This window comes from Dendrobates tinctorius, unplaced genomic scaffold (assembly GCF_039654945.1).
Source record: "Dendrobates tinctorius isolate UK_male_01 unplaced genomic scaffold, ASM3965494v1 ptg000226l, whole genome shotgun sequence".
NCBI lineage: Eukaryota > Metazoa > Chordata > Amphibia > Anura > Dendrobatidae > Dendrobates > Dendrobates tinctorius.
The window spans coordinates 7337665-7363596 of record NW_027361893.1 but is presented as its reverse complement, the minus strand read 5'-3'; the positions used below and the strand labels follow the sequence as shown (position 1 = coordinate 7363596).

At 42.6% G+C, this 25932-nt stretch overlaps 2 protein-coding genes across 3 annotated transcripts in view; both read left to right on the top strand.

Annotated features, from left to right (window-relative positions):
- The window catches only part of LOC141059328 (gastrula zinc finger protein XlCGF66.1-like), a 389061-nt gene that overhangs the window by 312791 nt on the left and 50338 nt on the right, over positions 1-25932 (top strand). The window lies entirely within an intron of this gene.
- LOC141059326 (uncharacterized) overlaps positions 1-25932 on the top strand; it is a 104109-nt gene that overhangs the window by 69287 nt on the left and 8890 nt on the right. For both annotated transcript variants that reach the window (XM_073555656.1, XM_073555655.1), the window contains exons 2-3: positions 24057-24206; positions 24336-24515. In XM_073555656.1, coding sequence (XP_073411757.1) covers positions 24057-24206; positions 24336-24515 — 330 coding nt within the window. The remainder of the gene's footprint in view (positions 1-24056; positions 24207-24335; positions 24516-25932) is intronic.

Genomic DNA, 25932 nt, shown 5'->3' with positions numbered 1-25932 from the left:
CCTGTGTGTCATCTCCTGCTGTATATAGTATATACCTGTGTGTCATCTCCTGCTGTATATAGTATATACCTGTGTGTCATCTCCTCCTGTATATAGTATATACCTGTGTGTCATCTCCTCCTGTATATAGTATATACCTGTGTGTCATCTCATGCTGTATATAGTATATACCTGTGTGTCACCTCCTCCTGTATATAGTATATACCTGTGTCATCTCCTCCTGTATATAGTATATACATGTGTCATCTCCTCCTGTATATAGTATATACCTGTCATCTCCTCCTGTATATAATATATACCTGTGTGTCATCTCCTCCTGTATATAGTATATACCTGTGTCATCTCCTCCTGTATATAGTATATACCTGTGTCATCTCCTACTGTATATAGTATATACCTGTGTGTCATCTCCTCCTGTATATAGTATATACCTGTGTGTCATCTCCTCCTGTATATAGTATATACCTGTGTCATCTCCTCCTGTATATAGTATATACCTGTGTCATCTCCTCCTGTATATAGTATATACCTGTGTCATCTCCTCCTGTATATAGTATATACCTGTGTGTCATCTCCTCCTGTATATAGTATATACCTGTGTCAGCTCCTCCTGTATATAGTATATACCTGTGTCATCTCCTCCTGTATATAGTATATACCTGTGTCATCTCCTCCTGTATATAGTATATACCTGTCATTTACTCCTGTATATAGTATATACCTGTGTGTCATCTCCTCCTGTATATAGTATATACCTGTCATTTACTCCTGTATATAGTATATACCTGTGTGTCATCTCCTCCTGTATATAGTATATACCTGTGTGTCTTCTCCTCCTGTATATAGTATATACCTGTGTCAGCTCCTCCTGTGTATAGTGTATACCTGTGTCATCTCCTGCTGTATATAGTATATACCTGTGTCATCTCCTGCTGTATATAGTATATACCTGTGTCATCTCCTCCTGTATATAGTATATACCTGTGTCATCTCCTCCTGTATATAGTATATACCTGTGTCATCTCCTGCTGTATATAGTATATACCTGTGTCATCTCCTGCTGTATATAGTATATACCTGTGTCATCTCCTGCTGTATATAGTATATACCTGTGTCATCTCCTCCTGTATATAGTATATACCTGTGTCATCTCCTCCTGTATATAGTATATACCTGTGTCATCTCCTCCTGTATATAGTATATACCTGTGTCATCTCCTGCTGTATATAGTATATACCTGTGTCATCTCCTGCTGTATATAGTATATACCTGTGTCATCTCCTCCTGTATATAGTATATACCTGTGTCATCTCCTTCTGTGTATAGTATATACCTGTGTGTCATCTCCTCCTGTATATAGTGTATATACCTGTGTGTCATCTCCTCCTGTATATAGTATATACCTGTGTGTCATCTCTTCCTGTATATACCTGTGTCTTCTCCTCCTGTATATAGTGTATACCTGTGTCATCTCCTCCTGCATATATTATATACTTGTGTGTCATCTCCTCCTGTATATAGCATATACCTGTGTGTCATCTCCTCCTGTATATAGTATATACCTGTGTCATCTCCTCCTGTATATAGTATATACGTGTGTCATCTCCTCCTGTATATAGTATATACTTGTGTCATCTCCTCCTGTATATAGTATATACCTGTGTCATCTCCTCCTGTATATAGTATATACCTGTGTGTCATCTCCTCCTGTGTATAGTATATACCTGTGTGTCATCTCCTGCTGTATATAGTATATACCTGTGTGTCATCTCCTCCTGTGTATAGTATATACCTGTGTGTCATCTCCTCCTGTGTATAGTATATACCTGTGTGTCATCTCCTCCTGTATATAGTATATACCTGTGTCATCTCCTGCTGTATATAGTATATACCTGTGTCATCTCCTGCTGTATATAGTATATACCTGTGTCATCTCCTCCTGTATATAGTATATACCTGTGTCATCTCCTCCTGTATATAGTGTATACCTGTGTGTCATCTCCTCCTGTATATAGTATATACCTGTGTCATCTCCTCCTGTATATAATATATACCTGTGTCATCTCCTCCTGTATATAGTATATACCTGTGTGTCATCTCCTCCTGTATATAGTATATACCTGTGTGTCATCTCCTCCTGTATATAATATATACCTGTGTGTCATCTCCTCCTGTATATAGTATATACCTGTGTCATCTCCTCCTGTGTATAGTATATACCTGTGTGTCATCTCCTCCTGCATATAGTATATACCTGTGTGTCATCTCCTGTATATACCTGTGTCATCTCCTCCTGTGTATAGTATATACCTGTGTGTCATCTCCTGCTGTATATAGTATATACCTGTGTCATCTCCTGCTGTATATAGTATATACCTGTGTCATCTCCTCCTGTATATAGTATATACCTGTGTCATCTCCTCCTGTATATAGTATATACCTGTGTCATCTCCTCCTGCATATAGTATATACCTGTGTCATCTCCTCCTGTATATAGTATATACCTGAATGTCATCTCCTCCTGTATATAGTATGTACCTGTGTGTCATCTCCTGCTGTATATAGTATATACCTGTGTCATCTCCTGCTGTATATAGTATGTACCTGTGTCATCTCCTCCTGTATATAGTATATACCTGTGTCATCTCCTCCTGTGTATAGTATATACCTGTGTCATCTCCTCCTGTGTATAGTATATACCTGTGTCATCTCCTCCAGTATATAGTATATACCTGTGTCATCTCCTCCTGTGTATAGTATATACCTGTGTCATCTCCTCCTGTGTATAGTATATACCTGTGTCATCTCCTCCAGTATATAGTATATACCTGTGTCATCTCCTCCAGTATATAGTATATACCTGAATGTCATCTCCTCCTGTATATAGTATGTACCTGTGTGTCATCTCCTGCTGTATATAGTATATACCTGTGTCATCTCCTGCTGTATATAGTATGTACCTGTGTCATCTCCTCCTGTATATAGTATATACCTGTGTCATCTCCTCCTGTGTATAGTATATACCTGTGTCATCTCCTCCTGTGTATAGTATATACCTGTGTCATCTCCTCCAGTATATAGTATATACCTGTGTCATCTCCTCCTGTGTATAGTATATACCTGTGTGTCATCTCCTCCTGCATATAGTATATACTTGTGTGTCATCTCCTCCTGTATATACCTGTGTCATCTCCTCCTGTGTATAGTATATACCTGTGTCATCTCCTGCTGTATATAGTATATACCTGTGTGTCATCTCCTCCTGTATATAGTATATACCTGTGTCATCTCCTCCTGTATATAGTATATACCTGTGTCATCTCCTGCTGTATATAGTATATACCTGTGTCATCTCCTGCTGTATATAGTATATACCTGTGTCATCTCGTGCTGTATTTAGTATATACCTGTGTCATCTCCTGCTGTATATAGTATATACCTGTGTCATCTCCTCCTGTATATAGTATATACCTGTGTCATCTCCTCCTGTATATAGTATATACCTGTGTGTCATCTCCTGCTGTATATAGTATATACCTGTGTCATGTCCTGCTGTATATAGTGTATACCTGTGTCATCTCCTCCTGTATATAGTATATACCTGTGTCATCTCCTCCTGTATATAGTGTATATCTGAGTGTGACATCTCCTGTATATAGTATATACCTGTGTCATCTCCTCCTGTATATTATTATTATTATTATTATTTATTGTTATAGCGCCATTTATTCCATGGCGCTTTACATTTGAGGAGGGGTATACATAAAAACAAGTACAATAATCTTAAACAATACAAGTCATAACTGGTACAGGAGGAGAGAGGACCCTGCCCGCGAGGGCTCACAATCTTCAAGGGATGGGTGATAATACAGTAGGCGAGGGTAGAGCTGGTCGTGCAGCGGTTTGGTCGATCGGTGGTTACTGCAGGTTATAGGCTTGTCGGAAGAGGTGGGTCTTCAGGCTCTTTTTGAAGGTTTCGATGGTAGGTGAGAGTCTGTTATGTTGTGGTAGAGAGTTCCAGAGTAGGGGTGATGCGCGAGAGAAATCTTGTATGCGATTGTGGGAAGAGGAGATAAGAGGGGAGTAGAGAAGGAGATCTTGTGAGGATCGGAGGTTGCGTGCAGGAAAGTACCGGGAGACGAGGTCACAGATGTATGGAGGAGACAAGTTGTGGATGGCTTTGTATGTCATGGTTAGGGTTTTGTAATGGAGTCTCTGGGCAATTGGGAGCCAGTGAAGGGATTGACAGAGGGGAGAAGCTGGGGAATAGCGGGGGGACAGGTGGATTAGTCGGGCAGCAGAGTTTAGAATAGATTGGAGGGGTGCGAGAGTGTTTGAGGGGAGGCCGCAGAGCATGAGGTTGCAGTAGTCAAGGCGAGAGATGATGAGGGCATGGACTAGGGTTTTTGCAGATTCTTGGGTGAGGAATGAACGGATGCGTGAAATATTTTTGAGTTGAAGTCGGCAGGAAGTGGAAAGGGTTTGGATATGTGGTTTGAAGGAGAGATCAGCGTCAAGGATTACTCCGAGGCAGCGAGCTTGTGGGACTGGGGAGAGTGGGCAGTCATTTACTGTAATTGATAGGTTCGTAGGGGGGGTCACGTGAGATGGGGGAAAGATGATGAATTCTGTTTTGTCCATGTTGAGTTTCAGATATCTAGTGGAGAAGAAGGATGAAATAGTGGACAGACATTGAGGGATTCTGGTTAGTAGGGAGGTGATATCTGGTCCAGAGATGTAGATCTGTGTGTCATCAGCATAAAGATGATACTGAAAGCCATGAGATTCTATGAGCTGTCCCAGGCCAAAGGTGTAAATAGAGAACAGCAGGGGCCCTAGGACTGAACCTTGTGGGACTCCGACAGATAGGGGGCGAGGTGAGGAGGTGGTGTGTGAGTGGGAGACGCTGAATGTCCGGTCTGTTAGGTATGATGAGATCCAGGAGAGGGCCAAGTCTGTGATGCCGAGGGATGAGAGGGTCTGTAATAATAGGGAATGGTCCACTGTGTCAAAGGCAGCCGACAGGTCCAGGAGGAGGAGGACAGAGTAGTGTCGCTTGCTCTTGGCAGTTAAGAGGTCATTGGTGAACTTAGTAAGGGCAGTTTCAGTGGAGTGGTGTGACCGGAAGCCAGATTGTAAGCGGTCGAAGAGGGAGCAAGAAGAGAGATGGGAGGACAGTTCAAGGTAGACGTGTTGTTCCAGTAGCTTGGAGGCGTATGGGAGAAGTGATATAGGGCGATAGCTAGATACAGAGGATGGGTCAAGAGAGGGCTTTTTGAGGATAGGTGTGATGGAGGCATGTTTAAAGCTTGAGGGGAAAACACCAGTTGTTAGTGATAGGTTGAAGAGATGGGTTAGGGTTGGGATGAAGACTGTGGTGAGGTTTGGGATGAAGTGGGATGGGATCGGGTCGAGTGCACAGGTGGTGAGATGTGATCTTGAGAGTAGAGTGGAGAGTCGATCTTCTGTAATGGTGGAGAAGTTGGTTTTGAAGGTGGAGGGCTTGGAAGTCGGGAGGAAGGGCTCTGGGGGTTGTTGACCAAAACTGTCCCTGATGTTATCAATTTTCTGCTTGAAAAATGAGGCAAAGTCTTCAGCTGAGATAAGTGGGGAGGGAGGAGGTGCTGGGGGGCGGAGGAGAGAATTGAAGGTGTTGAATAACTGTTTAGGGTTGTGAGACAGGGAGGATATGAGAGATGAGAAGTAGGTTTGTTTAGCTGTGGCGAGTGTGGTCTTGAAAGTAGTGAGGGACTGTTTGAATGCGATGAAATGCTCGTTGGAGTGGGATCTTTTCCATCTGCGCTCAGCAGCCCTGGAAGCTCGCCTCAGCTCTTTGGTCAGGCTGGTGTGCCAGGGCTGTCTGTTGATTTTGCGAGTTTTGGTATGTGTAAGTGGGGCAGCGGATTCCAAAGCTACAGCTATTGTGGTGTTATATAGAGCGGCAGCGTCATCCGCATTGTGTAAGGAACTTATATCTGTAAGAGGGAGGAGGGATATACCTGTGTCATCTCCTCCTGTATATAGTGTATCTGTGTTATCTCCTGTATATAGCATATACCTGTGTCATCTCCTCCAGTATATAGTGTATCTGTGTTATCTCCTGTATATAACATATACCTGTGTCATCTCCTCCTGTATATAGTCTATACCTGTGTGTCACCTCCTCCTGTAAGTTACCTATTAACTGTAAGATACAATATTGTTACGCTCCAGGAAGACATCCAGGCCTCTCTTGAACCCCCCGATTGAGTTCGCCATCACCACCTCCTCAGGCAAGGAATTCCAGATTCTCACTGCCCTAACAGTAAAGAATCCTCTTCTTCTATGTTGGCACAAAAACCTTCTCTCCTCCAGATGCAGAGAATGCCCTCTTGTGACCGTCACCTTCCTTGGAATAAACAGATCCTCGGAGAGATATTTGTAATGTCCCCTTATATACTTATACATGGTTATTAGATCGCCCCTCAGTAATCTTTTTTCTAGACTAAATAATCCTAATTTTTCTAATCTCTCTGGGTATTGTAGTTCCCCCATCCCCTTTATTAATTTTGTTGCCCTCCTTTGTACTCGCTCTAGTTCCATTATATCCTTCCTGAGCACCGGTACCCAAAACTGTACACTATGTGCGATCTAACCAGAGATTTGTACAGAGGCAGTATAATGCTCTCATCATGTGTATCCAGACCTCTTTTAAACCCTTTAGGCTGAGTTCACACGTGGCGTTTTTTTTGCGTTTCCGCGGCGGTTTTAACCGCGTGATTTTGCCGTGAAAACGCGAAAAATAAGCATCCCATGCATTCCTATGGGATTCCGCAATGCTGTGCTAATGTTGCGGTTTTTACCGTGGCGGAATCGCTTTGCGGTTAAAACCGCAGCATGCTCATTAATTTTGCAGAATCGCGGCGATCCCGCACCCATAGGAATGCATTGTTCCGCTTACTTCCCGCATATGGCTGTGCACACCATGCGGAAAGTAAGCAGAACATTTGCGGATGGTACCCACGGCCCGGAGGAGAGGAGGCTGTCCTCCGGGCTGTGGGTACCATATCCCTGTAAAAAATAGAAATTAAAATAAAAAATTATTGTTATTCTCACCTTCCGGCGTCCCGCGCAGCCTTCCCGCCTCTCTCCACGCTCTCGTTCCCAGTAATCCTTTGTGAAAATGCCCGCGATGGCGTCCGTTCTCGCGGGATCGCGAAGTCTCGTGGTCATTCGCGCAACGTCATCGCGAATTACCGTGAGACATCGCGATCCCGTGAGAACGGACGTCATCGCGGGCATTTTCGCAAAGGATTACTGGGAACGGATGCGCGGGACGTCGGAAGGTGAGAATAACACCATTTTTTATTTTTTTTTACATTTTATCTTTTTCTACTGATGCTGCATAGGCGGCCTCAGTAGTAAAAAGTTGGTCACACTTGTCAAACACTATGTTTGACGAGTGTGACCAACCTGTCAATCAGTTCTCCAAGCGATGCTACAGATCGCTTGGAGAACGCTAGCATTTTGCAAGCTAAATACGCTTGCAAAAAACTAGTTTTTCCGCGGGAAAATCGCGGGAATTTAAAATGCGATTTTCCCGCGGACTGGAATTCCGGAATTCTTGTGGTAATTTCCGCGAGAGTTCCGTACGTGTGCACTTAGCCTTTCCCTCAAGGGTGGTTTGCACGTTAATGACCGGGCCAATTTTTACAATTCTGACCACTGTCCCTTTATGAGGTCATAACTCTGGAACGCTTCAACGGATCCTGGTGTTTCTGACATTGTTTTTCTCGTGACATATTGTACTTCATGTTAGTGGTAAAATTTCATTCATATAACTTGCGTTTATTTGTGAAAAAAAACGGAAATTTGTTAAATTTTGCAATTTTCCAACTTTGAATTCTTATGCCCTTAAATCACAGAGATATGGCACACAAAAAACTTAAAAGTAACATTTCCCACATGTTTACTTTACATCAGCACAATTTTGGAACAAATTTTTTTTTTTTTAGGAAGTTATAAGGGTTAAAAGTTGACCAACGATTTCTCATTTTTACAACACCATTTTTTTTAGGGACCACATCACATTTGAAGTCACTTTGAGTTGTCTATATGATAAAAAATGCCTAAAAGTGACACTATTCTAAAAACTGAACCCTCAAGGTGCTCAAAACCACATTCAAGAAGTTTATTAACCCTTCAGGTGCTTCACAGGAATTTTTTGAATTTAAAAAAAAATTAACATTTAATTTTTTTTTTTTTACAAAAAAATTACTTCAGGTCCAATTTTTTTTTTTTTTTACCAAGGGTAGCAGGTGAAATTGGTCTTGCAAAAGTTATTGTGCAATTTGTCCTGAGTACGCTGATACCTGATATGTGGGGCGAAACCACTGTTTTGGCGCATGGCAGAGCTCGGAAGGGAAGTAGCGCCGTTTGACTTTTTCAGTGCAAAATTGGCTGGAATTCAGATCGGACACCATGTCACGTTTGGAGAGTCCCTGATGTGCCTAAACAGTGGAAACCCCCACAAGTGACCCCCATTTTGGAAACTAGACCCCCAAAGGAACTTATCTAGATATGTGGTGAGAACTTTGAACCCCCATGGACTTCACATAAGTTTATAACGTACAGCCGTACAATTAAAAAATCATATTTTTTCCACATAAATGATCTTTTCACCCCCAATTTTTTCTTCCTAAGGGTAACAGGACCTCAAAAGTTATTGTGCAATTTGTCCTGAGTATGCTGATACCCCATATGTGGGGGTATACCACTATTTGGGCGCATGGCAGAGCTCGGAAGGGAAGCAGCGCCATTTGACTTTTTTGGCTGGAATTGAGATCGGACACCATGTCGTCTTTGGAGAGCCACTGATGTGACTAAACAGTGGAAACCCCACCCAAAAATGACACCATTTTGGAAACTAGACCCCTCAAGGAACGTATCTAGATGTGTGGTGAGAACTTTGAACCCCCAAAGGCTTCACAGAAGTTTATAACGTACAGCCGTACAATTAAAAAATCATATTTTTTCCACAAAAATGATCTTTTCACCCCCAATTTTTATTTTTGCAAGGGTAACAGGACCGCAAAAGTTATTGTGCAATTTGTCCTGAGTACACTGAAACCCCATATGTGGGAGAAAACTACTGAATGGGTACACGTTGGGGAAGTAGTGACGTTTTGGAATGCAGACTTTGATGGAATGGTCTGCGGGTGTCATGTTGCCTTTGGAGAGCCCTTGATGTGCCTAACCTGTGGAAACCCCCCGACAAGTGACCACATTTTGGAAACTAGACCCCCCAGGGAACTTATCTAGATGTGTGGTGAGTACTTGGAACCCCCAAGTGCTTCACAGAAGTTTATAACGCCTGGGCTTGAAAATTAAAAAATTATTTTTTCCACAAACATGATCTTTTAGTCCCCAATTTTTTATTTTCACAAGGGTAACAGGAATAATTGGACCCCAAAAGTTGTTGTCCAATTTGTCCTGAGTACGCTGATACCCCATATGTTGGGGTAAACCACTGTTTGGGCACTTGTCGGGGCTTGGGAGGGAGCATCTTTTGACTTATTGAAGGCAAAATTGGCTGGAATCAATGGTGGCGCCATGTTGCGTTTGGAGACCCCCTGATGTGCCTAAGCAGTAGAAGAAAACTACTGTATGGGCACACAGCGGGGTTCGGAAGGGAAGTAGTGACGTTTTGGAGTACAAACTTTGATGGAATTGTCTGCGGGTGTCATGTTGCCTTTGGAGAGCCCCTGATGTGCCTAAACTGTGGAAATCCTTCCACAAGTGACCCCATTTTGGAAACTAGACCCCCCAAGGAACCTGTCTAGATATGTGGTGAGAACTTTGAACCCCTAAGGGCTTCACAGAAGTTTATAACGTTTAACCATTAAAAAAATCAGATTTTTTTTCCACAAAAATTATATTTTTACCCCCAATTTTTTATTTTCTCAAGGGTAACTGGAGAAATTGGACCCCAAAAGTTGTTGTGCAATTTGTCCTGAGTAGGCTGATACACCATATGTGGTGGTAAACCAGTGTTTGGGCGCATGGCAGAGCTTGGAAGGGAAGGAGCACCATTTGACTTTTTCAACTCAGAATTGGCTGGAATTGAGATCAGACGCCATGTTGCGTTTGCAGAACCCCTGATGTGCTCAAACAGTGGAAACCCCCCAATTCTAACCAACCCTAACCCCAGCACACCCCTAACCCTAATCTCAACCCTAACCCTAGCCCTAACCCTAATGGGAAAATGGAAATAAACACATTTTTTGTAATTTTATTATTTTTCCCTAACTAAGGGGGTGATAAAGGGGGGTTTGATTTACTAATTATAGGGGGTTTTAAGGTTTGGCAGCTGTCAAACGCTAAAAGATGCTTTTTATTGTAAAAATAGTTTTTGCATCACCACTTTTTGAGAGCTATAATTTTTCCATATTTTGACCCACAGAGTCATGTGAGGTCTTATTTTTTGCGGGATGAGTTGTCGTTTTTATTTGTACCATTTTCAGGCATGTGACATTTTTTGATCGCTTTTTATTTCGATTTTTGGGACGCTGAATGAACAAAAACCAGCGTTTCATGAATTTCTTTTGGGGGGGGCCTATACACTGTTCCACGTGTGGTAAAATTTATAAAGGGGTTTTATTCTTCGGGTCAGTGCGATTACAGCGATACCTCATTTATATCTTTTTTTTATGTTTTGGCGCTTTTATACAATAAAAACAATTTTATTTAAAAAAAATAATAATTTTTGCATCGCTTTATTCTGCGAGCTATAACTTTTCTATTTTTTCGCTGATGACACTGTGTGGATCGTTTTTTTTGCAGGACAAGATGACTTTTTCAGCGGTACCATATTTATTTATATGCGTCTATTTGATCGCGCGTTATTGCACTATTTGTTCGGCGGTATGATGATAAAGCATTGTGTTTTGCTTCGTTTTTTTAAGAGGTTCACTAAAGGGGTTAACTATTGGAACAGTTTTATAGGGCAGGTTGTTATGGATGAGGCGACACTAAATATGTGTACTTTTAATGTTTTTTTGTTTTTTTATTTACAAAATAAGAATTTATTAGGGAATTTTTTTTTTATTTATTTGGGAATTTTCTTTATAAATTATTTTTACACTTGATTTTTTTTTTGCTGTATAGTAATGTCCCAGTTTTGGACATGACTATACAATGTCAGATCGCTGATCTGACAGTTTTCACAGCACTCTGTCAGATCAGCGATCTGAGAGGCGCTGAATAGACTTCCTCAGTGCCTACTCTCAGCAGGCACTGAGGAAGCCATCTCCCTGCATGACCCCAAAGGCCCCCACGGCCATATTCGATCCGGGGGCCTGCAGGCAGGAGACCCTCGGAGCGACGCAGCACATCATGTCGCTCCGAGGGTCAGAGGGAAGCACACAGGGAGACCCCTCCCTGCGCGTTTCTTCCCTATGCCCCCGGTACAGTGTGATCATGTTTGATCGCAGTGTGCTAGGGGTTAATGTGCCGGGGGCAGTCCGTGACTGCCCCTGGCACATAGTGCCAGGTGTCAGCTGTGATAATCAGCTGACACCCTGGCCGCGATCAGCGGCGCTCCCACCCAGGGCACAGCTGATCGCGATGACGTACTATTCCATCCTCGGTCATACGGGCCCGGGTACCGTGGACGGGATAGTACGTCAGATGTCAGAAAGGGGTTAATGCACCCCATGATCCTGTTTGCCTTGGCAGCCACTGCCTGGCACTGGCTGCTCCAGGTAAGTTAATCATTATCTAGGATCCCCAAATCCTTCTCCATGTCAGATTTACCCAGTGGTTTCCCATTCAGTGTGTAATGGTGATAATGATTCCTTCTTCCCATGTGTATAACCTTACATTTATCATTGTTAAGCCGTATCTGCCACCTTTCAGCCCAAGTTTCCAACTTATTCACATCCATCTGTAGCAGAATACTATCTTGTTTTGTATTGACTGCTTTACATAGTTTTGTATCCTATGCAAATATTATTTTACTGTGTAAACCTTCTACCAGATCGTTAATAAATATGTTGAAGTTAATAGGCCCCAACACCGACCCCTGCGGTACCCCACTGGTCACAGCGACCCAGTTAGAGACTATACCATTTATAACCACCCTCTGCTTTCTAGCACTAAGCCATTTTCCCCCAGACCCAGCATTCTCATTTTGTGTACCAACCTCTTGTGTGGCACGGTATAAAACGCTTTGGAAAAATCAAGATATACCACATCCAGTGACTCACCTTGGACCAGTCTATAGCTTACCTCTTCATGAAAGCTGATTAGATTGGTTTGACAGGAGCGATTCCTCATAAACCCATGCTGATATGGAGTTAAACAGTTATTCTCATTGAGATAATCCAGAATAACATCTCTCAGAAACCCTTCAAATATTTTACCAACGATAGAGGTTAGACTTACTGGCCTATAATTTCCAGGTTCACTTTTAGAGCCCTTTTTGAATATTGGTACCACATTTACTATGCGCCAGTCCTGTGGAACAGACCCCATCGCTATAGAGTCCCTAAATATAAGAAGTAATGGTTTGTCTATTACATTACTTAGTTCTCTTAGTACTCGTGGGTGTATGCCATCCGGACCCAGAGATTTATCTACTTTAATCTTATTTAGCCGGTTTCGCACCTCTTCTTGGGTTAGATTGGTGACCCTTAATATAGGGTTTTCTTTGTCTCTCGGCATTTCACCTAGCATTTCATTTTCCACCGTGAATACTGTGGAGAAGGTGTTTAATATATTAGCATTTTCCTCATCATCTACAACCATTCTTTCCTCACAATTTTTTAAGGGGCCTACACTTTCACTTATGATTCTTTTACTATTGATATAGTTGAACAGCTTGGGATTAGTTTTACTCTCCTTAGCAATGTGCTTCTCTGTTTCCTTTTTGGAAGCTTAAATTAGTTTTTTAGATAAAGTATTTTTCTCCCTATAGTATTTTAGATCTTCAGCGGTGCCATCCTGCTTTAGTAGTTTAAATGCTTTCTTTTTACTGTTAATTGCGCCTCTTACTTCTTTGTTTAGCCACATTGGGTTTTTCCTTTTATTCCCACAAGATATAAACTGCTTACAGTGCCTATTAAGGATGTTCTTAAACATTTTCCCATTTTTTATCTGTATTCTTATTTCTGAGAACATTGTCCCAGTCAACAAGATTAACCCCTTTACCCCCAAGGGTGGTTTGCACGTTAATGACAGGGCCAATTTTTACAAATGTGACCACTGTCCCTTTATGAGGTCATACCTCTGGAACGCTTCCATGGATCCCGGTGATTCTGACACTGTTTTTTCGTGACATATTGTACTTCATGATAGTTGTAAAATTTCATTCATATAACTTGCGTTTATTTGTGAAAAAAAATGGAAATTTGGCGAAAATTTAGAAAATTTCGCAATTTTCCAACTTTGAATTTTTATGCCCTTAAATCAGAGAGATATGGCACACAAAAAAAATTAATAAATAACATTTCCCACATGTTTACTGTTTTCGGCGCATGGCAGAGCTCAGAAGGGAAGGAGCGCCATTTGACTTTTTTGGCTGGAATTCAGATTGGACACCATGTCACGTTTGGAGAGCCCCTGATGTGCCGAAATAGTGTAAACCCCCCTCAAGTGACCCCATTTTGGAAAATAGACCCCCAAAGGAACTTATCTAGATATGTGGTGAGAACTTTGAACCCCCATGGGCTTCACAGAAGTTTAAAACGTACAGCCGTACAATTAAAAACTCATATTTTTTCTACAAAAATGAGCTTTTCACCCCCAATTTTTATTTTCCCAAAGGTAACTTGACCCCAAAAGTTATTGAGCAATTTGTCCTGAGTACGCTGATACCCCATATGTCGGGGTAAACCACTATTTGGGCGCATGGCAGAGCTCAGAAGGGAAGCGCGCCATTTGACTTTTTTGGCTGGAATTGGGATCGGACGCCATGCCGCGTTTGGAAAGCCTCTGATGTGCCTAAACTGTGGAAACCCCCCACAAGTGACCCCATTTTGGAAACTAGACCCCCCCAAGGAACTTATCTAGATGTGTGATGAGCACTTTGAACCCCCAAGTGCTTCACAGAAGTTTATAACACCCAGGTGAAAATAAAAAAATCATATTTTTTCCACGATCATGATCTTTTAGTCCCCAGTTTTTTTATTTTGCCAAGGGTAACAGGAGAAATTGGACCCCAAAAGTTGTTTTACAATTTGTACTGAGTAGGCTGATAACCCATATGTGGTGGTAAAACACTGTTTGGGCACATGGCAGAGCTTGGAAGGGAAGGAGCACCGTTTGACTTTTTTTAACGCAGAATTGGCTGGAATTGAGATCAGACGCCATGCTGCGTTTGGAGAGCACCTGATGTGCCTAAACAGTGGAAACCCCCCAATTCTAACTCCAACCCTAACCCCAACACACCCCTAACCCTAATCTCAGCCCTAACCCTAGCCCTAAATCTAACCCTAATGGAAAAATGGAAATAAATACATTTTTTTAAATTTTAATATTTTTCCCTAAGAAGGTGGTGATAACGGGGGGTTTGATTTACTATTTATAGCGGGTTTTTATATTTGGCAGCTGTCACACGCTAAAAGACGATTTTTATTGTAAAAATAGTTTTTGCATCACCACATTTTGAGAGCTATAATTTTTCCATATTTTAACCCACCAAGTCATGTAAGGTCTTATTTTTTGTGGGACGAGCTGACGTTTTTATTGGTATCATTTTCGGGCACGTGACATTATTTGATCACTTTTTATTCCGATTTTTGGGATGCAGAATGAACAAAAACCAGCACTTCATGAATTTCTTTTGGGGGGGTGTTTACACCGTTCCGCGTGCGGTAAAATTGATAAAGCGGTTTTATTCTTTGGGTCAGTACGATTATAGTGATACCTCATTTATGTCTCTTTTTATGTTTTGGTGCTTTTTATGCAATGAAAACTATTTTATATTTAAAATAATTATTTTTGCATCGCTTTGTTCTGCGATCTATAACTTTTTTATTTTTTCGCTGATGATGCTGTGTGGCAGCTCGTGTTTTGCGGGACAAGATGATGTTTTCAGCGGTACCATGGTTATTTATATCCGTCTTTTTGATCGCGCGTTATTGCACTTTTTGTTCAGCGGTATGATGATAAAGCATTGTTTTTTGCTTTGTTTTTTATTTTTCTTTTTTAAGGGGTTCGCTAAAGGGGTTAAGTAGTGGGACAGTTTTATAGGGCGGGTTGTTACAGACGCAGTGATATTAAATGTGTACTTTTATTTTTTTGGGTTTTTTTGTATCCAAAAAATGAATTTATTAGGGAGTATTTTTTTTATTTTTATTTATTTAGTGATTTCTTTTATAAATTATTTTCACACTTTTTTTTTTTTTTTACTTTATTACATTGTCCCGGAGGGAGGGACATCACTGTCATGTGTCAGATTGCTGATCTGACACATTACACAGCGCTTTGTCAGATCAGCGATCTGACAGGCGCTGCAGCAGGCTTCCTCGTGCCTGCTCTCTGCAGGCACAGAGGAAACCACTTCCCTGCAGGACACCAAAGGCTCTCCCGGCCATATTGGATCCGGGTACCTGCAGGGAAGGAGGCCCCCAGAGCAGCGCAGCACATTGTGCTGTGCTGGGGGTGTCAGGGAAGCACGGAGGGAGCCCCCTCCCTGCCGATGCTTCTCTAGACCCCCGGTAAACTGCGATCATGTTTGATCGCAATGTGCCAGGGGTTAATGTGCCGGGGCGGTCCGTGACCACATCTGACACATAGTGCCGGGTGTCAGCTGTGAAAATCAGCTGACACCCATCCGCGATCAACGGCGCTCCCCCTGGGGGGCGCCGGTAATCGCTATGACGTACTATCCCGTCCTTGGGAATTAAGTCCCAGGGCACATGGATGGGATAGTACGTACGTCCAATGGCAGAAAGGGGATAAGGGCATCTCTAGGCTGGTCAAACTTTGCCTTCCTAAAGTTCAGTGTTTTTGTGACTCCCTGACATGTCCCCTAGCGAAAGACAAGTGAAACTGTACAATATTGTGGTCGCTATTTCCTAGATGCCCGACAACCTGCAGATTTGTTATTCTGTCAGGTCTGTTACATAGTATTAGGTCTAAAAGTGCTGCTCCTCTGGTTGGATTCTGCACCAATTGTGAAAGATATTTCTTGATTATTAGTAGAAACCTGTTGCCTTTATGGGTTTCACAGGTCTTTGTTTCCCAGTTAATATCCAGGTAGTTAAGGCTAATTTCACACTAGTGTTACTGGGCGCAGCGCACGGCCGCTGCTAAGCTCCGCCCCTGGCTGCGCCCCCTCCGGTCAGCTCCTCCTATGATCGCATGACGCTGCATGCGATCACCGTACCCTATATTTAGCATGGGGTATGCTGGTATGATTTTGCCGGTGATTGCGCCCTTTTGGCGCTGCGCCGACGAGCGCCAAACGCACTGTGTTGCATTTTTGCAAAATCATGCCAGCGCACAACTAGCGTACCCACATGCACATGCTGATCACATGCAGCGTCATGCAATCAGAGGAGGAGCTGACCAGATGGGGCGTGGCCGGGGCGGAGCTTAGCGGCGGCCGTGCGCTGCTCCCGGTAACGCTAGTGTGAAACTAGCCTTAAAATCCCGCATAACAAGGACCTGATTATGGGTTGCAGCATCATCTATCTGCCTAAGTAGTAGACTTTCCATGATTTCTGTTATATTTGGGGGTTTGTAACAGACCCCATGAGAATTTTGTTGCTATTTTTCTCTCCATGTTTGTCGACCCATATGGACTCAGTATCCTCATTCCCTTCTCTAATATCCTTTCTTAACCCCTTCCCGACCCATGACGCCTATGTAGGCGTCATGAAAACTCGTGCCAGTACGACCCATGATGCCTATGTAGGCATCATGGTATAAATCACCCTCCTGTGGATCGAGTGACTGGGGTCACTGAAAGGTCACCTGACCCGCAGATACCGGACCCTTTGTGCTTCACCCCCATAGCTACGATTGCTCTGATTGGCTGTTTCATTTTCAACATCCAATCAGAGCGATAGTAATATTTCACCAATTAAATTAATTTGATGAAATATTACAATCCAGCCATAGCCTATGCTGAAATAGCCCACTACCGACTGACGGGGACGATCGGCCCCCCGCCAGCGAATGACGGGGGCGATCTGCCACCACCGTCGTCATCTGCTCCCCCTCCCCTTCCCTCCGCTCCCCCCACCTTCCAATCACCCCCCTCCCCCCGGTACCCTCCGACTCCCACTGTGGCTCCCGGTGCCCCACCATCCTGGATCATGGGCGCCACCATCTTCCAAAATGGCAGGCGCATGCTCAGTGCACCCGTCGAATCTACCAAATGGCAGATTCCATTCATTCATTTTAATCACTGATAGGATCTATCACAGTGATCAAAATAAAAAAGTAAATCACCCCCCTTATCAACCCCATAGGTAGGGACAATAAAATAAAGAATCAGGGTTAGGGTTAGAATCAGGGTTAGGGTTAGAATCAGGGTTAGGGTTGGAATTAGGGTTAGGGTTGGAATTAATATTAGGGTTGGAATTAGGGTTAGGGTTGGAATTGGGGTTAAGGTTAGGGGTGTGTTGGTGTTAGGGTTGGAATAGGGGTTAGGCTTGTGGCTAGGGTTATGGTTAGGGTTGGGATTAGGGTTAGGGGTGTGTTGGAGTTAGGGTTAGGATTAGGGCTAGGGATGTGTTGGGGTTAGGGTTGTTATAATAATAATAATAATTATTTTTATTTCTATAGCGCCGACATTTTCCGCAGCACTTTACAACATTTCAGAGGGGATTTGTACAGACAATAGACAGTACAGCATAACAATAATCACATAGATTATAACAAATACCAAGAGGAATGAGGGCCCTGCTCGCAAGCTTACAGTCTATGAGGAAAGAGGTAGACACGAAAGGTGGGTGGTAACAGTTGCCCTGATTGTATGGACCAGCCATAATGTTAAGTGTGTAACAGTACAGACACAGAGGGCTAATGGATGCATAAAGCATGTGGGAACATGATGCGGGTAACCTGGTTATGGTAAAACTTTTGGCTGTGCCACCCAGGGATAGATTAGGTTAATGTGTTGAGGCGATAGGCCAGTCTGAATAAATGAGTTTTCAGGGCACGCTTAAAATTGTGGGGATTGGGGCCTAATCATATTGACCTGGGAAGTGCATTTCAAAGAATTGGTGCAGCATGTGTAAAGTCTTGGAGACGGGAGTGGGAGGTTCTGATTATTGAGAATGCTAACCTCAGGTCATCAGCAGAATGTAGGGCGTGGGTAGGGTGGTATACTGAAACAAGGGAGGAGTTGTAGGGTGGTGCTGAGCCATGGAGGGCTTTGTGGGTGAGGGTAATAAGTTTATACTGAATTCTGGAGTGGATGGGTAGCCAGTGTAATGAATGGCACAAGGTAGAGGCATCGGTGTAACGATTGGTGAGGAATATGATCCTGGCTGCAGCATTCAAGAAAGATTGGAGAGGGGAGAGTTTGGTAAGAGGGAGACCGATTAGAAGAGAGTTACAATAGACGAGAATGAATAAGAGAAACAGTAAGAGTTTTTGCAGAGTCAAAAGTAAGAAAAGGTTGAATTCTAGAAATGTTTTTGAGGTGCAGATGACAAGAGCGAGCCAGTGATCGAATGTTGGGGGGCAAAGGAAAGCTCGGAGTCAAGTATGACCCCAAGACAGCGGGCATGTTGCTGGGGAGTAATAGTGGAACCACACACAGAAATGGCAATGTCGGGAGTAGGTATATTAGTAGCGGGAGGAAACACAAGGAGTTCAGTCTTTGACGGGTTCAGTTTCAGATATAGTGAGGACATGATGTTAGACACAGCATTTAGACAATTGCCTGTGTTTTCTAGAAAGGCTGGCGTGATGTCAGGAGAAGAAGCGTATAATTGGGTGTCATCAGCATAGAGATGGTACTGGAAACCAAATCTACTGATTGTTTGACCAATAGGGGCAGTGTACAAGGAGAAGAGGAGGGGGCCTAGAACCGATCCTTGAGGAACCCCAACAGTAAGGGGAAGGTGAGAGGAGGAGGAACCGGCAAAAGATACAGTAAAGGAGCGGTCAGAGAGATAGGAGGAAAACCAGGAGAGAACGGTGTCATTGAGGCCAATGGAATGGAGCATAGTGAGGAGGAGCTGATGATCCACAGTGTCGAATGCTGCAGAGAGATCCAAGAGAATTAGCATGGAGTAATGACCATTTGATTTAGCTGTTAGTAGATCATTAGAGACTTTAGTGAGGGCAGTTTCAGTAGAGTGTAAAGATTGGAGAGGGTCGAGAAGAGATTTATCAAAGAGATAGCGGATAAGATGGGAGTGGACCAGGCGTTTCAGGAGTTTAGAGATGAAGGGAAGATTAGAGACAGGTCTATAGTTAGCGGCACAGTTTTGGTCGAGGGATGGTTTTTTAAGTAGTGGATGTATGATGGCATGCTTAAATGAAGAGGTAAAGATACCAAAAGAGAGAGAGAGGTTAAATATTTTAGTTAGGTGAGGGGTGACAGCAGGGGAAAGGGACTGGAGGAGATGCGACGGAAATGGGTCACTGGTGCAAGTGGTTGGGCGAGAAGATGCAAGGAGCCTGCTTACTTCTTCTGTGACTGGTTCAAAATCAGAGAGTAAGTTAGATGTAGTGGGGGAGGAAGGACAGTGCAGATGTTATGGTTAGGGGTTTGTTGGGGTTAGGCTTGGAGTTAGAATTGAGGGGTTTCCACTGTTTAGGCACATCAGGGGGTCTCCAAACGCGACATGGCGCCACCATTGATTCTAGCCAATTTTGCGTTCAAAAAGTCATGTACCCAAACAGTGGTTTACTCCAACATATGGGGTATCAGCGTACTCAGGAAAAATTGCACAACAACTATGGGGGTGAATTTCTCCTGTTACCCTTGGGAAAATAAAAAATTGCGAGCTAAAACATTTTTTTAGGTAAAAAAAGAATTTTTTATTTTCACTGCTCTCCGTTATAAACTTCTGTGAAGCACTTGGGGGTTCAAAGTGCTCACCTCACATCTAGATAAGTTCCTTAAGGGGTCTAGTTTCCAAAATGGTGTCACTTGTGGGCGTTTTTCACTGTTAAGGCACACAGGGGCTCTCCAAACACGACATGGTGTCTGCTAACGATAGGAGCTAACTTTCCATTCAAAAACTCAAATGGCGCTCCTTCCCTTCCGGGCCCTGCCGTGCGCCCAAACAGTGGTTTATGTCCACATATGAGGTATCGCTGTACTCAGGAGAAATTGCCCAACAAATTTTAGGATCCATTTTATCCTGTTGCCCATGTGAAAATGAAAAAATTGATGCTAAAAGAGCATTTTTGTTGGAAAAATTTAAATATCAGTTTTTTCATTCCACGTTGCTTTAGCTCCTGTGAAGCACATGAAAGGTTAATAATCTTTTTGAATTAAGTTTTGAGTAGCTTGAGGGGTGCAGTTTTTAGAATGGTGTCACTTTTGGGTATTTTATGCAATATAGACCCTTCAAAGTGAGTTCAAATGTGAGGTGGTCGCTAAAAAAAATGGTTTTGTTGTAAAAATGAGAAATCGCTGGTCAACTTTTAACCCTTATAACTTACTAACAAAAAAAACTTGTTTCCAAAATTGTGCTGATGTAAAGTAGACATGTGGGAAATGCTATTATTAACTATTTTGTGTCACATAACTCTCTGGTTTAACAGAATAAAAATTCAAAATTTGAAAATTGCAAAATTTTCAAAATTTTCACCAAATTTCCATTTTTTTCACAAATAAATGCAAAAATTATTGACCTAAATTTACCACTAACATGAAGCCCAATATGTCATGAAAAACGGTCTCAGAATCGTTAGTATCCGTTGAAGCGTTCCTGAGTTATTACCTCATATAGAGACACTGGTCAAAAATGCAAAAAATAGCCGGGTCATTAAGGCTAAAATAGGCTGGGTCATGAAGGGGTTAAAGTGGGCTTTAGACAAGACTTTACATAAAGACAAACCCCTCCTCCTCTCTGATTTTTTTTATGATCCTTTCTAAACAAACTGTAACCCTGTAAGTTAACTGCCCAGTCATAGCTTTCATCTAACCAGGTCTCGGTTATTCCCACTATGTCATAGTTACCTGTAGATATTTCTGCTTCTAGTTCTTCCATCTTGTTTGTCAGGCTTCAGGCGTTTGCGAGCATGCAGTTTAGAGGATTTTGTTTTGTTCCAGTCTCCTCCCTGTGGATTGTTTTTAGAAATGTTCTTACCTCCTTTCCGAGTATGTTGTCTTGGATCTTTTTTGCCACACCTCATAGCCTTCATCAGTATATTTTCTGGCTTCATGTTCGTGTCTAAAGTTTTTCTTCCCGTCCCTGTTTCTTCTAGTTTAGCGCCCTCCTGATGAGTAAAGCGAGTATTCTGGCGAATGTGTTCCCAGGTTTGTTGAGGTGTATTCCGTCTCTGGCGAGGAGTCCATTGTACAGGTAATTCACGCCGTGGTCCAGGAATCCAAATCCTTGTTGTCTGCCCCATCGTCTTAGCCAGTTGTTCGCATCAAGTATCCTGTTCCAACTCCTGGTGCCATGCCCGTTTACTGGAAGGATAGAAGAAAAAACTACCTGTGCATCCAGCTCCTTTATTTTCATCCCCAACTCTTCAAAGTCCTTGCAGATTGTCGGTAGATCTTTCCTTGCCGTGTCATTGGTGCCAAAATGTATCAGAAGAAATGGGTGGACGTCCTTGGAACTGATGAGCTTTGGTATCCTATCGATCACATCCTTGATCTTCGCGCCTGGGAGGCAGCATACTTCTCTTGTGGTTATGTCTGGTCTGCAGATGGCTGCTTCTATGCCTCTCAGTAGTGAGTCTCCCACCACTATAACTCTAATTCGCTTCTTGGCTGTACTTTTTGCTGTCACTTCTGGGTGTTGCTATTTGCCCTTTTCTTCTTTGCTTGCTTGTAGTGCCTCATCATTAGGTGTGCCGTCTTCATCCTCCATATGTCCTTGGTATCAGTTTCTCAGTTGTGTGGTTGGTGATGTCTCCATGGTCTTCTTGCTTTTTTTGTCACATGCTTCCACTCGTCTGGTTTTGGAGGTTCTCTGACACTTTCTTCACCTTCTGTGACCAGTAGAGATGCTTCTGTTCTGTCTAGGAAGGCTACATTTTTTTGAGTTTCAAAGTTGCAATTCTTTATTCCAGACCCCGCAACTTTTATTCTAAAAGTTAGTTAGTTAAAAGTTCTAAAAGTTAGTTTATTCTAAAAGTTAGTTTATTCTACACTTCTGGCAGGAGAAGTTGGATTCTTCTTTTGGTCGATCTGTGAACATGTAGCACATGTTGCAGCTCACCATGTAGTTGTCACATCTGCCATGTTGCTCCTACATCTTACTGACATGCTGCATGTCTTTCTTCTTGTGTAATCTACTGTGTGTAACCTTCTTGTGTAATGTACTCAATCAGCCAAGCTTTCTTGCAATGTGCTAGAGGCAAAAATTTACGCGCTGTAAGGCACGTGGTTTGGCGATGCTTTCCAAGGAGCTGGTCCCGGATGTACCCAACAATCTAATTGCTGAGCGAGACTCTTTGCTTTTCCAAGCAATACATTTTGTATTTATTTTCAGAAAATGATAAATGATCAAAAGAAGAAAAAAATGCAGTGCTTGCAGACCTCAAATAAAACAAGTTCATAATCATTTAGAAACAACAATACTAATTTTTAACTCAGGAATAGTTCAGAAATCAATATTTTGTGGAAAAAACATTATTTTTAATTTTTAACTACAGCTTTCAATCCATCTTGGCATGCTTTCACAATGCTTTTGGGTGACCTTAATGCCACTCCTGGTACAAATATTTAAGCAGTTCTTCTTTGTTTGATGACTTGTGACTATCCATCTTCCTCTTGATTACATTCCAGAGTTTTTCAATGGGGTTCATGTGTGGAGATTGGGCTGGCCATGACAGGGTTTTGATGTGGTGGTCCGTCATCCACACATTGATTGACCTAGCTATTGTGGCATGACGCATTGTCCTGCTGGAAAAAAACAGTCCTCTGGGGAACATTGCCTGAGCAGAAGGAATCAACTGTTTTTCCAGGATAACCTTGTATGCGACTTGATTCATACGTCCTTCGCAAAAATTAACCTGCCCAATTCCAGCCTTGCTGAAGCATCCCCAGATCATCACCAATCCTCCACCAAATTTCACAGTGGGTGCAAGACACTGTGGCTTGTATGCCTCTCCAGGTCTCCGTCAAACCATTAGATGACCAGGTGTTGGGCAAAGATGAAAATTAGACTCATCAGAAAAGATTACCTTACTCCAGTCCTCTATGGTCCAATCCTTATGATCTTTGGCAAACTTCAGCTTGTCTCTAATTTCCTTCTCATTGATGAAAGGATTTTTTCTAGCTTCACGTGACTTGGGTCCTGCCTCTAGGAGCCTGTTACGAACTGTTCTTGCCATGCGCTTCACCCCAGCTGCCATTTGCCATTCCTTTTTGTAGCTCACTTGATGTCATCCTGCGGTTGCAGAGTAACATTCGAATAAGATGGTAGTCATCCTGGTTAGTGGAGATTCGTTTCAGCCCTGTGCCAGTCTGTAGCTTTGTTGTCCCCAATATCTGCTGCTTGACCTTGTTGTAATGGACTGCCATCTTAGAAATTTTAAGTTTGAAGACTTTGGGATCAGATAATTTCCATGGTGTTTTGTGCAAACAAAAAACCTTTTATAAAAGCCTCAGACTTTTGTGTTTGAATCAGACATGAGATCTAATGTGATAGAAGATTACAGTGTGGGGAAGACGGGAAACATTCATGTAGACGGCCGGTGGGGATGGAGTCAGTGACGGACTCCGGCCAAATACGTTTCTAGAGCCGTAGTAGAAGATGAAGATGTCGTCCTCATCATGAAGTAGTTAGTTAGTAGTTCGTAGATATCAAGAAGAAAACTAAATTCTGTAAAATAATGAATCTCATGTTTCCCTTATTATATCCAGTAATTATGTTATTACACAGTATTTTTATGATGTTCCATCGGCTCATCTTCTCATTCAGATCTCTACAGTATCGGATCCTCTCATTGAAGATCTTCTACAAAAGAGAATTTTCCTGATTTACCCATCAAGGATGGATATGGATAGAGAAAAGATGGCAGAGAAAATATTACGCCTCACCCTAGAGATCCTCTTCCGGCTTACTGGAGAGGTGAGAGATTCTGATGCCGTCACCTTACATCATTCTTATCTGTGGGAAAAACAGATGGACAGAACTGGAGAGGTGAGGACTCTGGAAATGTCTGTAGTGAGATTTATTAATGTGTCTCTCCATAACCAGGATTACACAGTAGTGAAGAAGACCTCTAGTGAGCGCTGTCAGGACCCTGTGTCTGAGGGATGGGGAAGACCCCTGAGCCCAATCACGGGGCCTCCACCTCACCCCCTGTTACATGAGGACATTGATGACCAGAAGATCCTAGAACTCACCTACAAAATGATTGAGTTGCTGACTGGAGAGGTGACACTGCTGGGTATGCTGGGACATTATACAGTTGTGGCCAAAAGTATTGACACCCCTGTAATTCTGTCAGATAATACTCAGTTTCTTCCTGAAAACGATTGCAAACACAAATTCTTTGGTATTATTATCTTCATTTAATTTGTCTTAAATGAAAAAACACAAAAAGAATTGTCCTAAAGCCAAATTGGATATAATTCCACACCAAACATAAAAAAGAGGGTGGACTAAAGTATTGGCACTGTTCGAAAAATCATATGATGCTTCTCTAATTTGTGTAATTAACAGCACCTGTAACTTACCTGTGGCACCTAACAGTTGTTGGCAATAACTAAATCACACTTGCAGCCAGTTGACATGGATTAAAGTTGACTCAACCTCTGTCCTGTGTCCTTGTGTGTACCACATTGACCATGGAGAAAAGAAAGAAGACCAAAGAACTGTCTTAGGTCTTGAGAAACCAAATTGTGAGGAAGCATGAGCAATATCAAGGCTACAAGTCCATCTCCAAAGACCTGAATGTTCCTGTGTCTACCGTGCGCAGTGTCATCAAGAAGTTTAAAGCCCATGGCACTGTGGCTAACCTCCCTAGATGTGGACGGAAAAGAAAAATTGACAAGAGATTTCAACGCAAGATTGTGCAGATGTTGGATAAAGAACCTCGACTAACATCCAAACAAGTTCAAGCTGCCCTGCAGTCCGAGGGTACAACATTGTCAACCCATACTATCCGTCGGCGTCTGAATGAAAAGGGACTGTATGGTAGGAGACCCAGGAAGACCCCACTTCTTACCCCGAGACATAAAAAAGCCAGGCTGGAGTTTGCCAAAACTTACCTGAAAAAGTCTAAAACGTTTTGGAAGAATGTTCTCTGGTCAGATGAGACAAAAGTAGAGCTTTTGGGCAAAGGCATCAACATAGAGTTTACAGGAGAAAAAAAGAGGCATTCAAAGAAAAGAACACGGTCCCTACAGTCAAACATGGTGGAAGTTCCCCGATGTTTTGGGGTTGCTTTGCTGCCTCTGGCACTGGATTGCTTGACCGTGTGCATGGCATTATGAAATCAGAAGACTATCAACAAATTTTGCAGCATAATGTAGGGCCCAGTGTGAGAAAGCTGGGTCTCCCTCAGAGGTCATGGGTCTTCCAGCAGGACAATGACCCAAAACACACTTCAAAAAGCACTAGAAAATGGTTTGAGATAAAGCACTGGAGACTTCTAAGGTGGCCAGCAATGAGTCCAGACCTGAATCCCATAGAACACCTGTGGAGAGATCTAAAAATGGCAGTTTGGAGAAGGCACCCTTCAAATATCAGGGACCTGGAGCAGTTTGCCAAAGAAGAATGGTCTAAAATTCCAGCAGAGCATTGTAAGAAACTCATTGATGGTTACCGGAAGCGGTTGTCGCAGTTATTT